The sequence below is a fragment of the Phytophthora cinnamomi genome (assembly GCF_018691715.1).
Source record: "Phytophthora cinnamomi strain GKB4 chromosome Unknown Contig16, whole genome shotgun sequence".
Classification (NCBI taxonomy): Eukaryota; Oomycota; class Peronosporomycetes; order Peronosporales; family Peronosporaceae; genus Phytophthora; species Phytophthora cinnamomi.
In genome coordinates this window covers 685376-698019 of record NW_027150949.1, presented here as the reverse complement: position 1 = coordinate 698019, position 12644 = coordinate 685376, and the positions used below count along the sequence as shown (strand labels likewise).

Below are 12644 nucleotides of genomic sequence, written 5' to 3'. Positions count from 1 at the left end.
CAGGTACTGGTGCTGCCGCAGATTTTGCCAGTGGAGGTTTTGATGTCGCAGCACCAAAGAGGCCGCCATCATCGTCGCTCCAGTCATCACTATCATCGTCAGAAGAAATTTGCCTATTCATCAAAGGTCGAGCCGGCGGTACTGATGTAGCCACCGCAGGAGTGGGTGATGGAATAGGAGCCGGCAAAGGCGCCGGTGCAGATCGTACGGGTGGAGCTCCAAACAAACCTCCATCATCCGAGTCACTCGAATCGCTGAGCAAACGTGATTGTCGAGTCTGTGGTGGGGCTGACATCGTCACAGCAGCCGGCGCAACAACAACAGGTTTAGACGGTTGTGAAATGCCGAATAAACCACCGTCGTCGTCATCACTGTCGCTGTCACTGACGTCGCGCGTAACCACCGGCGGTGGTTTAGCGGCAGCTACTGGGGGTGGCTTCGCAGCTGCTGGGGGTGGCTTCGCAGCTGCTAGGGGTGGAGTAGCGGCGTTGGCGGGCTTGCTCGCACCAAATAGACCACCGCCATCGCTGTCGTCACTGTCATCGCTATCACCCTCGCCGAATAGCCCGCTCTGTGGGGGACGTTGGGCTGGCTGGACACGTGGAGCTAGTACCGGAGCTGATGTTGCTGCGACAGGAGCAGCTTTCGGTTTTGCTCCAAACAAGCCACCGTCATCATCGTCATCATCGCTGCTGCTGTCAGAATATGTTGGACGCTGAGGTGGCGGGACGGTAGCAGTGGGAGGTACGACAACAGGCTTCGTAGCAGGCGTCGTTGGCTTTGATGGCGCAGCGCCAAAGAGCCCACCATCATCGTCATCATCACTGCTGTCATCTGAGAAATCAAGACGTCGAGACTGCTGCGGAGGCGGCAGCACGGCGACACCGGCAGGAGACTTTTTGGTGTCTTTGGGTGCGCTGGATGGGCGGCCAAATAGGCCGCTGGTCGTAGACTCAGCATCACTATCACTTGAGAGGAAGCTCTTCTTGGGCTCAAGTGCATTCGACTCTTTCGCCGTCGTCTCCCCCATCGGGGGTAAACGAAAGCCCTGTGGCGGTGCTTGAGCATTCGGCGTTTTTGCTTCCGCAGTACCTCCAAACAACCCGCCTTCTTCTTCCGAAGACGAGGAGCCGAACGAGTCTGACCGCCGTGGAGTTAGTCGCTTGCTGCTATTGCGCCGCTTTGGTGTGCTGGTACTACCGCCGAACAGATCGTCACTGGTAGATGACTGCTCAGTAACATGCGAAGGACGCCGCTTGGGTTCGTCTTCCTCGTCCGTTGCGAAAACGCGCGGTTTAGTTGCAGGGGCCGCGCCAAAGAGGCCAGCGTCACTCTCTTCGTCCGAGCTGTCAAAGAACTGGTTCTTTCGTGGAGGCATGGGGGCGGCAAAAGGCGGCGGGGCTTCTTGCTCGCGTCGGCTCGCCGAGCTTTGCTTGCGCTTGGGGGTCTTCTTCCCGTCGTCACTGTCACTGGTCCAGTCGCTGTCATCGCTGTCCTCGTCGTCGTCAAACACCTGGCGACGGCGGGAACTGCGCGACGAAGACGCTCTAGGGAGCGGCGGGATCGGTTCCGGCGCCGACGGGCGGCCAAACAGTCCGCTTGTGTCGCTCTCATCCGAGTCCGCGCGTCGGCGCGGCGGTTGAACAGCCGGGGGGCGACCGAAGAGTCCGCTGGTGTCGCTCTCATCCGAGCCCGCGCGTCTTCGCGGCGGTGGGGCCGCCACGGACGACTCGTCCGACTCGTCCGAGCTCGACCTGTAGCGTGAGCGCGAGCGCGACGAGCGCCGCTTCTCCCTGGGCGTCGGGGAGGCGTCGGACGCCGAGTCGGAGGCCGACTCCGAGTCCGAGCTGCTGTAGGACGATCCGTAGCTCGAGTCGCTGTCGCTGTCCGAGTAGTCCTCGGGCGCCGCGCCCAGGCCGAGCGTCTCGTCCTCGAGGAACTCCCTCGTGCCGATGATGAAGGGCAGCGGGCGCTCGTTGTAGATGTCCAGCACCGTGTCGAACTGCGACGACGCGTCGCTCTTGTCGTCGTCCTCGTCCTCCATCATCACGAAGAGCTTCATGGCCTCCATGCCCATGTCCAGCGCCGACCGGTACTTGTTCACGATGGACTCGGCCGCCGCCTTGGCGCCTCCTTCCTTGCTCTCGGCAGTAGCAGGAGGAGCCGCAGCACTGGCGTCCGCCTGCTCCTGGTCCTTGTCCTTCTCTTTCTCCTCCGCCCTGTCCTTCTCCTGCACGCCGATCGTCTCCACGCCGAAGAAGTCCTCCTGCTCCTCGTCGTACACGCGGTTCTCGATGAACTGGTTGTTGGAGAGCATGAGGAACTGGTTGAACGTGTTCTTGAGCCGCACGTGGGCCGCGTCCGCGTCCGCCGCGATGTCGCGCACGCTGTCCTCCAGCCCCTTCGTGCGCGCGAACAGCTCGGCCGAGTACTGCTTCAGGAACGCGTGCAGCTCGTGGTCCGAGTGCAGCGTCCAGCTGGACGTCTGGCGCGCCAGGTCCGCCAGCGTTTTCGCCTCCTTGGCGGCCGCGGGCGCAGCTGGCAGCGCCTCTTCTTCCTCCTCTTCTGCTGCGGCGTCTTCTTCGGGCGGGGGAGGGGGCGGCGCCAGCGCCAGCGCGTCCTCGAAGCCCGGCGCGGCCTCCAGCGCCAGCATCTCCGCCATCTCCAGGCTCTGATTACTCCCAAGCTGCGACGTTGTGAGATTGAAGAGGGGGAAACGGCGGATTATCCCCGGTTTAGTGACGTGTTTGGTGGTGTGGGACACACCATGTAGTGTCAGTAAAGAGGGGGAAAGGGCACTAAAAAGGCAAGTTGAAGTTGTAGTGGTCGTGGCAGTTGGCAGTTGAGCTTTTCCGACGTGATGGAGCCGAGACGCCCCAAGCACAAGCAGGCGCCGCCACTCGAGGTCTCGCAGGACGAGCTCGAGCGAGCGCTGAGGGACTCGAGGACGTATGTGTTCCCGGGCGCGGATGCCGAGCGCGCGGCCTTCCGCAACGGGCGGGCGGACGTGGACCAGCTGCGAGTCGTGCACACGCACATGTCCATGGTTCTTGTGCTGCCCGAGCGGGTGTACAAGGTGAAGAAGCAGGTGGACTTCGGCTTCGCGGACTTCTCGACGCTGTTCAAGCGCTTCCAGGCCTGCTTCGCCGAGGTGCAGCTCAACCAACGGCTCGCGCCCGACGTGTACATGGGCGTGGTCCCAGTGTCCATGAAGAGGGCGACGAGGGAGATCTGCGTGCGCTGCGATGACTTCTGGACGCCCGAGAAGAGCGCCAATCTGGACTGGTGGCTCAACGACCAGTTCGGCGAGATCGTCGAGTGGGCCGTGCACATGGTGCGGCTGCCGGATGACTGCACGCTTCTGCACCGCATGGACCACGGCGAGCTGACGGAGAGGATGCTGGAGCAAGTGGCCGAGAGACTCGTGAACTTCCATGCAGACGCTCGCCGAGGATCGAAGATAGATCATTTCGGCCGAGAGTCCGTGATTCGACACAACATCGACGAGAACTTCCACCAAACAGCCTCGCACACGGGTATGACGGTAAGTGAGCCGGTGTATCGTCGGGTGAAGGAGCTATCGTACGCGTGGCTCAAGAAACTCAAGCATGTTTTTGAGTCACGAGTGGAGAACGGCTACATTTGTGACACGCATGGGGATCTGCGGCTTGAGCATGTCTACAGACTGCCGCGCTCGGCTGGCCAAGATGAGCGATTCGTGATTTTGGACTGTATTGAGTTCAATGAGCAGTTCCGCTTTGGAGATCCGCTGTCCGACGTGGCGTTCTTGGCGATGGACATTTGGCGAAAGGGGCGCCCCGACCTCGCGCGCTTTCTCCAGGGACAATATCTCCTCAAGGCAGTGCAAGACTCGCCGGAAAATGCCGATCTGTTCACGTTTTATGCTGCGTATCGAGCAGTAGTGCGAGCTAAAGTGTCCGGGTTTCGCGTGATGGATCCCACTTTGTCTGCCGTGCAGCGTGTAGACGAAATTCAGCGTGCGCATTGCTACTGGCTGGTGGCACTGGAGTTCCTTAGTCCAGCAGCGCAGCGACCGTGTTTAATTCTTGTCGGGGGTCTACCAGCGAGCGGTAAATCCAGCCTGGCGAAAATGCTGGCTGAAGATGACAACACTCTGGTGTGGCTGCGCTCGGACGCAATCCGTAAGGAACTTGCAGAGCAATCTTTCGAGAACGCAAGCGGCGATAGTGGAGATTCCGCTGTAAAAGGCGAGGGTAGCTTTGAGGAAGGATTGTACTCGCCCGAAATGACCCAGCGCACCTACGACGACATTTTGAAGCAATGCGTGAAGCATTTGCGCAAGGGAGAGCGCGTTGTTATCGACGCCACTTTTCGAGATCCTGTTCAGCGACAACGATTTATCGGGGCAGCTCGCACCGAAGGCGCACTGTTCGCCATTATCATGTGCGAGTGCGACCGTGAGATCATCAAGGGACGAATGCTGGCTCGGAAGAACGACATTTCCGATGCAACATGGGGGGTATACGAGTTCATGGAGAAGACGTGGCACTTCCCCGAGCGCGACACAATGGCAGAATGCAGCGTCGTGAACACGGAGAAAGAGAAGGAGTTGACGCTGCGTCGCGCACAAGTTTTCCTGCGCAAGATCGGGCTCCTTTGAGCTGGACGGCGAGCACGCTGACCACACGAAACCACAAAAGCCCAGTGATCTGATCACGAAAACGAGCAAAGAGTGAGCAATGTTTAAGTGCTGGTCAAATCCGAACGACTAACGTAATTTTGCAGGGCAGCTTGTTCCGACCTGCGTACACTACATCTGTATCTCCGCTTCATGATGCGTAGGTGTCAGTCAGAACGCAGAGTCTTTGGATTCGTTGGCAGTTTGTCCTAGTGTAGTGTATCACGATGGTTGTTGGGCGGTGGGCACGGGCGTCGCGGCCACCATGGCGGGCGCCGGCGGGACCGGCGGCCGCTGTTTACAGACGCAGGGCTGATCTGCGCGGCCGCCGCAGTAACAACATGTCTTGGTGAGCACTTTGGAGCCAAAGGTTGTTCGCCAGTGCGGCGGCCACGTCGTCTCGATCGATGTCCGCGCACACAACCGCACGTAGAACATTGCCAGCCGCGGGTACAGTCCGTCCAGCTGCAGGCCGCACCGCACGGCGTACGCGACGTTGGTAAAGAGCGTGAAGTCGCACAGATACGACACCTCCGGGTCCACGAGGAACTGGTGGCCGTCGAGGTACGACTCCCAAAGACTCAGCTCGCTCTCGACGCTCGCCCACTTGGCGTTGACAATGGCCGGGTTGCGCTTCTCCTGCGGGAAGCGGCGCAGGTAGACGACGAGGTCGCCCACGACCGACAGGATCTCGTTGGCCTCGTGCAGCCGCGACTGCGCCACGGCGTAGAGCGCGGGCGACGCGGGCATGCACGGCGCCTCCGGGTACTTCTTCTCCAGGTACTCGAGGATGGCGCCGGACTCGTAGACGATGGTGCGGAACTGCGACGTGGTCTGCGTCATGAGGCGGGAGATGCCCATGGCGGCCTCGGCCACCCTGCTCTTGGGCGTGTCCTGGTCGTCGTCGCTTGACGGCGGCGGCGGCAGCTCCGCCGGCTCCACCAGCACGGGGATGCGCATGCGCGGGTTGAGCGCGCGGAAGAACGGCGACTTGAGCACGCCGCTGGAGAAGCTCACGCACACGCTGCGGTACGGCAGCTTCTTCTCCTCCAGCGCGATGAGGATGCGCCACGCTGCGGCAGACAACAGACAGAGGTTAGCGAGGACAGGAGGACCGGCTTCGGCGTGGCGACGCACCCTGCGGGCTGCCGGAGCCCCAGTACACGACGCGCTCGTGCGGCTGCGGCGCCAGACGCAGCATCTCCTCCTCGCTGGCCACCAGGCGGTTCGGGTCCGAGTCCTGCGGCTGCATCTTCTCTTCGAGTTCTCTCAAATGACAATTGGCCGCTAAACACGTCGCGCGCGCAATTCGTGTAGCGCCACACCAACCTCGCCGCCCGCCAATGGGAGCGCGCCGAGCCAACACGTCAAGTGAACAAGAGTGGGGGTCTTTTTATGCGGGACGCATGCAATTGAAGTAATGACTGCAGGCTGAGTTTGCTGTGTTGGAGTAGTTTTTGTGCGGAGAAATCCACCCGTATGGACGAGATGACTCTCGCACCCGGGCGTCCGCAGCCCGATGACCATACCTAGTATACATCGCAGCACGAAGAGTGGAAAATACTCCGATCGGCTTTGGCCCACGAGGCTTGCAATCGTAGCACTGCTGTCGAGACTAAAAGGAAGGACTAAAAGCCGTTGCTGCATACTTTACGCTTGATCTGCGTGGCCACCCTTCATGTTGCCACAGATTGTCAATGTGTTGAAGTTGCCTTCGTGTGCGGCACACCAACTTCGCGTGCCGCACACCGCTCGTCAAGTTCAACGTCGGCCATTCGCGAAGCGCCCTCCACTCGGACGGATCCCATCACCTCCAGCGATGACCAAGGACGCGCCGCACTGCTGCGAAGGGGACGACTGGCTCGTGGTGGGTAGCGACGACGGTAGCCGCGGGCCGGCAGCAGGCGGCAGCCCGCGCTCCAAGGACAGCAGCGAGGCCCATGCTGGTCTTGAAGCGTCACAGCCGCCGAATCAGATTGAACCCCAGCAAGCTCCCCTGGAATCAGACTCGAATCAGAAGGAACAGCACCAGGACCGGAGCCTCTTCCAGGTATCAGATGTTGTTGGAAAGGATACTTTTTGTCTCGAATGGTGGTTGGTTGACTATATATGTGTATCTTCTATCCATTCACTATACATGTATCCATCTACCCATTCGTCTACCTTCACCCTCCAAATGATCGAAGCTCCTGGTGTGGCACAACGGACTCGAAGTACCCGTGGAGCTCCCGGGCGAGAATCAGAAGCCGCTGGTGGTGGCTGCCAGCGCCAGCAGCTCGACGGCCGATCTGCAGAGGATGCTGCAGGAGCTGGTGCTCGTGCACCCACAGCTTCGTGCTGCGTTCCCCCAGGTGGAGAGAAGCAATGTCGCTGACATGATCCAAGTGTGTCAACGCTCGGATGAGAGCGAGGCGTGGGTGCCGCTGGCAATTCTTGCAGATGCTGAGAGGGAGGACTCTTGTGGGGCCAAGCTGCAGCTGACGTCGCAGATTGACTTGTCTGCACAGATGATGTGGCGCCAGTTGCTGGTGGAGTGCAAGTTCGAGGCAGCCACCTGCAGCGACGAGCTGACGGCGTGGCGCCACGGGAGGTTTTTCAGCTACATTCAGGCAAATGCGTGGCGTTTCGAGCTGTACCTCGACCAGTTGGTCGACGCTCTGGACACGGACAAGCGTTGGTACGAGTCTCGCATCGTGGATATGGACGCGGTCTACGTTAAAGTGCACTATCGTGGCTGGACGTCTAAGTGGGACGAGTGGCTGCGCCGGACGTCAGCGCGACTAGCGCCGTTGCATACCAAAGTGCCGAATTGGCGAGCTTTCCAGGTTGGCGACAGGGTCATGGTAGGAACGGAGATTGGGAAAAGATACCCGGAGTGGCGGAACGCACAGGTGACAGCGTGTGATAGCGAAGGTGACTTGCTTCAGATCGAAGTGGATGTTGATGGAAAGAAGAAGTGGATGGATTCACAGGACGAGCTCCTTTGCCCTACGGGAACCCACAAGGCAGTCAACGCTGACGCAAGAGTGGTGTCGGCTGTTCTGGCTGCGCCACCTTCCTTGCTCTTTAACTACTTCGAGCGGCCAGGAGAGTCTGCGTCTTCGGTTCCCCGTAATGACCAGTCTGAGGGGCTGGAACTAGAGTCGATTCGCCAAGCTACGCACGCCATGCACTTAGCCGACAGTGATGGAGACGGTGATGAGTGGTGTGTGGTTGATGATGACCGCGACGAGGATAGTGCTGACGCAGAAACAAACACAGACAACAATCAAACAGAAGGGATAGTTGACGAAGACGACACTACTATTTCCGAAGGAAGCGCTTCCTGTGGTGTTGATCCTGCGACTAGTAACAGTGCACCACCAACGACAAACGCCGCATTTTCTACTCTAGATCAAATGTTTGCAACGACGACAGAAGTGTTGCATGGTCCAATTGAAGCAACCGTCGGCGAAGAGGATACTTGGCGCTATCAACTTCAAATCGACCAGCTTATTGACGCTCGCGACACTGACAACGTTTGGTACTTTTGCTTTCACCGGAGTTTCTATGGATGCGTCCTAACATGTGTGTTCTTCCTTCTATTTTGCAATGTTCGGATTGATCAGGTACGAATCACGCGTTGTGGGCTTGAGTTCAACGCTGATTAAGCTCCATTATCGTGGCTGGACATCCAAATGGGACGAATGGATTGAACGCACTTCAACTCGGATCGCACCATTGCATACGAAAGTGCGGAACTGGCGAGATTTCAAGGTCGGGGACGCCATGATGGTGGGTCGGCAAGTCGCCACCAAGAAGTATCCGGAGTGGCGCAATGCCGTAGTCACCGCTTGTGAGGCGTGCGAGGTGGACGGCCGACTACGAATTGAGGTGGACATTGACGGAAGCAAAAAGTGGATGGATGCGCAAGATGAGATGTTGTGTCCTCCGGGAACCCACAAAGCTGTCAATTCGTCGTTGCTGAAGCACATGGCGCCGCTTTTTTAGGCGAGGAAGGAGAGGGGGTCAACTACGTAGTGAAGAGTAATGCATGCAGTAGATTCGGCTCGAGATCGTTCTCATTCAGAATTATTTGTCCGACGATCAAATCACGGTTATATTAGGGGTGCGCAGTCTGTAGGGTATGAAGGGTTGGATTGTATGAACACCTCAAAGCGAAACTTGCGCACTTCCCGAAGTCTTTTCACGTCAGCACCGCCCAAATTCTGAAAATTTAGCCGGAGTTTGTAGTATCCATCATATCAAAAAGATAACAGAGAATGCGCCCAAACAGATATAAAGGCGAAACATCAGGGCTGTATTACTCAGAACCTCAGCACGAACACTACAACTCACTAACGACTATCAACTGCAACACGACTCGACACTTCCCCCTCAGCACATATTCCGACGGGTGTACGCGCGCGAGTACACTTACGCATGGCCCATTTACTCCGCCGAGCGGAGCTTGCGGTAGCCACTGTTGGCGTTCGCATTAGCGCTGGCGCTCGCGTGCGCACTGGCACGTGCGTTCGCGTTGCCGTTGGCGTTCGCGGTGGCACCAGTCGACGCACCGCCGTTACGTGGAGCGGGGGCGGCAACGTTGCTGTTCGACACTGTGGTCGAGTAACCCGGACCGCCATCGTGCACGACGGTGGTCGGCGCGCCGACGTTGTAGCCATTGTAGCCATTGTAGCCGTTGTAGCCGTTGTAGCCGACGACGCCCGGGAGACCGACGCCGACGCTGGCCACGCCCGGCACACCGACGCTGACGCCGGGGCCGTACACACCGGGGCCGTACACACCTGGGGCACCCACTCCGACGCTGGCGACGCCAGGCACGCCGACACCAACGCCCGGGACGCCGAGCAGGCCGAGTGTCTGGGCGGCCTCTTGTTCGGCGTGCACGCCGCTTGAGAGGGCGATGGCGGCGATGGCAGCGACGAAGATTTTGCTGCTGCTGAACATGGTTGTGACGATACTCCTCGGTGAAGGTGAGAGGTTTTGTTGGAGCTTGAGAAAGCGGATTCGAAAATGAGGAGTTGCTAGAGCTACAGGAAGTCTGTCGTTGCAGCACGTATGCAAATGTCTTGGCGAAATGAAGAAGTTTGTTCGCTCATCCAGACAAACCAGTCAGTGAATTGAATTCCCCTGCCCAAAGTGGTCCTTCGTGGAATGGCTATGTTGACCACCCGACACTATCGGCGCCCGAACACGACATTTGGGGCTTCGACAAGACACGAATTCGCTTCGAGTCGGATGCTTTGCCCTCTCTGGCATTCAAATCTCGCTGGCATGTCAAACAGACGCAAGTTAGAGTGTAGAACTTCAACTTGGTGCATACAAATTGCAGTATAATAACATCGTTCAAATTTCAAATTGTGTACTTCAGGCTCGGCACCTCACTTCAATGCCCAGACCTTCGTGCGGCTTCAAACACGAGACTCAACAGACGACCGTGCTGCAAGCAGCTAAGCAAGGCGCTAGGACTAATGTTTGATGCTGAAGCGTCGACCCTTTCGCTGCTCTTTATCGATCTGGCGAGGAGATCAAGCAGCTTGCAGAGTACGTATGTTTTCGATGCCCGTCAGCATTTAGACAGCAGTTGTCATCAAAGTCACACACAGAACTTCAGGTTTCCGGATAAGGAGATGTAGAATATAACTGACAACTGTGTGTGCGTAGGTGGACAAACGCCACAAGTGTCCGCAAAAGCATTAGCCACCTGACTCGTCGAGCACGCTACCGCCACTCAACGAGCATCGCATGGACTCCGAATCGTGTACACAGCACCCGATCCGACCCGAAGCGATCCTACACACAAACTTCGTCGACCAACATCCATTGCACGGTTCATTCTCCAATTAGCTATCTCAAGCTCCAACAAAACCTCTCACCTCCACCAAGAAGTATCGCCACAACCATGTTCAGCAGCAGCAAAATCTTCGTCGCTGCCATCGCCGCCATCGCCCTCTCAAGCGGCGTGCACGCCGAACAAGAGGCCGCCCAGACGCTCGGCCTGTTCGGCGTCCCGGGCGTTGGTGTCGGCGTGCCTGGCGTCGCCAGCGTCGGAGTGGGTGCCCCAGGTGTGTACGGCCCCGGTGTGTACGGCCCCGGCGTCAGCGTCGGTTTGCCGGGCGTGGCCAGCGTCGGCGTCGGTCTCCCGGGCGTCGTCGGCTACAACGGCTACAACGGCTACAATGGCTACAATGGCTACAATGGCTACAATGGCTACAACGTCGGCGCGCCGACCACCGTCGTGCACGATGGCGGTCCGGGTTACTCGACCACAGTGTCGAACAGCAACGTTGCCGCCCCCGCTCCACGTAACGGCGGTGCGTCGACTGGTGCCACCGCGAACGCCAACGGCAACGCGAACGCACGTGCCAGTGCGCACGCGAGCGCCAGCGCTAATGCGAACGCCAACAGTGGCTACCGCAAGCTCCGCTCGGCGGAGTAAATGGGCCATGTGTAAGTGTACTCGCGCGCGTACACCCGTCGGAATATATGCTGAGGGAGAAGTATCGAGTCGTGTCGCAGTTGATAGTCGTTAGTGAGTTGTAGTGTTCGTGCTGGAGTTCTGAGTAATACAGCCCTGATGTTTCGCCTTTATATCTGTTTGGGCGCATTCTCTGTTATCTGTATTTACTGGAAATTCTGGCGGGGCGGTGCTGTAGGATTGATTTGTTGCCTCGCACACATACCCGTGGAAGTATCTGTCAAATACCGAAATAGCAATAAAGTATACGAAATAGGTGATGTGTTGAAGTGTCTGGTCGGCACTAGTCGCATCCACTTTCAATCGAAGAGTTCTCGCTTGGCTTTGAGCCGAAACAGTGTGTACGCTCGGAAGGCCAATATCAGGCAGCGCAAATGTAGCAGAGTTGGTGGTCGTGCGTCATTGCCATGAATCCTCTTAACTAGTTTGTTTACCTAATGATGGATTATTCGCATCTCAAGGAACTCATAGTACGGGCGGCTGGTGCGCCCTAAGTAAGTGCGGCACGCCTAAGTCCCGGAGGACACAACATCTCACCTTGCGCATCCCTACACTTTTGCTTCCGTCAATGTCCACCCCAATTCGTAGTCGGCCGTCCACCTCGCACGCCTCACAAGCGGTGACTACGGCATTGCGCCACTCCGGATACGTCTTCGTGGCGACTTGCTGATCCACCACCAAGGCATTGCCGACCTTGAAATCTCGCCAGCTCCGCACTTCGTATGCAATGGTATGACCCGAGTTGAAGTGCATTCAATCCACTTGTCCCATTTGGACGTCCAGCCACGGTAATATGCTCGAGATTGTTCTCCGGCTTGAGCTTGATTCATCCAATTCAGAATTATTTGTCCGACGACCAAACCACGGTTATATTAGGGGGAGGCCGCAGTTTCTAGGCTATGAAGCGTTTGGCTGCAAAAACATCTACAAACGAAACTTGTGTCGAGATTTCACACGTCTTTGTTATTGTTTACTTCACGTTGTTGTCAATCATTTCCAACGTATTCAGCACCACAGCACCATATCATCACGTCTCCGACCGTGAATGCAACTCCGACCAGAATCCGACCATATCACAGAACTTTATATCGAACTAATTTGGGAAGGTTTTCGTAAATAGGATGACAGCAGGTAATTATGCGCGTAATTAACCTAACAAATGAGTGGTGCACGCGTAAGTTTGACTGCGCCGTTTGCCCTGCGCACTCAGTGCTCGATTGACCACCCGGGAGGGTGAATTGAGGGGGTTGTGCCGCGCATCGGTGCACCTAAGAGGGTTGTCGCTTCCACGAAGAACTGTGGTCGTTAATTCCCCGTCGAGCACTCCAGTGTAAAGTATCCTGCGATGTTGTTGTCTAACCCCCACCGATGTAGCTCAATGGAAGAGCCCCCGAAAGGGATGAAGGTGGTTCGATTCCACCCATCGGTAAAATTTCTATGATTGAATGAACGATGCAGACCTCCACGCAAGCGGCATCAACGGAAGCAACAACAACAAACACG

General features: G+C 57.6%; 6 protein-coding genes across 8 annotated transcripts; 3 read left to right on the top strand and 3 right to left on the bottom strand.

The window, feature by feature from the left end:
• Positions 1–698: 698 nt before the first annotated feature.
• IUM83_02419 (WASH complex subunit FAM21) lies at positions 699–2662 on the bottom strand (the record flags this gene model as incomplete). Its single annotated transcript, XM_067926335.1, has 2 exons — positions 699–715; positions 808–2662. The coding sequence occupies 2 exons, from the start codon at positions 2660–2662 to the stop codon at positions 699–701; spliced, it is 1872 nt and encodes a 623-aa protein (XP_067796616.1).
• A 198-nt stretch (positions 2663–2860) lies between these two features.
• Positions 2861–4642, top strand: IUM83_02418 (aminoglycoside phosphotransferase; the record flags this gene model as incomplete). Of its 2 annotated transcripts, none has more annotated exons than XM_067926334.1 (1): positions 2861–4642. In XM_067926334.1, one exon carries the CDS (start codon positions 2861–2863, stop codon positions 4640–4642), a length of 1782 nt encoding a protein of 593 aa, XP_067796765.1. The 2 variants fall into 2 exon arrangements, with proteins under 2 accessions (XP_067796765.1, XP_067796764.1); XM_067926333.1 differs by having other exon boundaries at positions 3209–4642.
• Positions 4643–4958: 316 nt separating this feature from the next.
• On the bottom strand, positions 4959–5912 carry IUM83_02417 (Glutathione S-transferase A; the record flags this gene model as incomplete). The annotated part of the gene is made up of 3 exons (XM_067926332.1): positions 4959–4977; positions 5151–5733; positions 5798–5912. The coding sequence occupies 3 exons, from the start codon at positions 5910–5912 to the stop codon at positions 4959–4961; spliced, it is 717 nt and encodes a 238-aa protein (XP_067796617.1).
• Positions 5913–6479: 567 nt separating this feature from the next.
• Positions 6480–8650, top strand: IUM83_02416 (Ubiquitin-specific protease; the record flags this gene model as incomplete). Of its 2 annotated transcripts, none has more annotated exons than XM_067926330.1 (3): positions 6480–6710; positions 6847–8183; positions 8269–8650. In XM_067926330.1, 3 exons carry the CDS (start codon positions 6480–6482, stop codon positions 8648–8650), a joined length of 1950 nt encoding a protein of 649 aa, XP_067796618.1. The 2 variants fall into 2 exon arrangements, with proteins under 2 accessions (XP_067796618.1, XP_067796619.1); XM_067926331.1 differs by having other exon boundaries at positions 6847–8178; positions 8269–8310.
• A 441-nt stretch (positions 8651–9091) lies between these two features.
• On the bottom strand, positions 9092–9610 carry IUM83_02415 (Carbohydrate-binding protein; the record flags this gene model as incomplete). The annotated part of the gene is made up of 1 exon (XM_067926329.1): positions 9092–9610. One exon carries the CDS (start codon positions 9608–9610, stop codon positions 9092–9094), a length of 519 nt encoding a protein of 172 aa, XP_067796784.1.
• A 955-nt stretch (positions 9611–10565) lies between these two features.
• On the top strand, positions 10566–11102 carry IUM83_02414 (Carbohydrate-binding protein; the record flags this gene model as incomplete). Its single annotated transcript, XM_067926328.1, has 1 exon — positions 10566–11102. The coding sequence occupies one exon, from the start codon at positions 10566–10568 to the stop codon at positions 11100–11102; it is 537 nt and encodes a 178-aa protein (XP_067796620.1).
• Positions 11103–12644: the final 1542 nt, after the last annotated feature.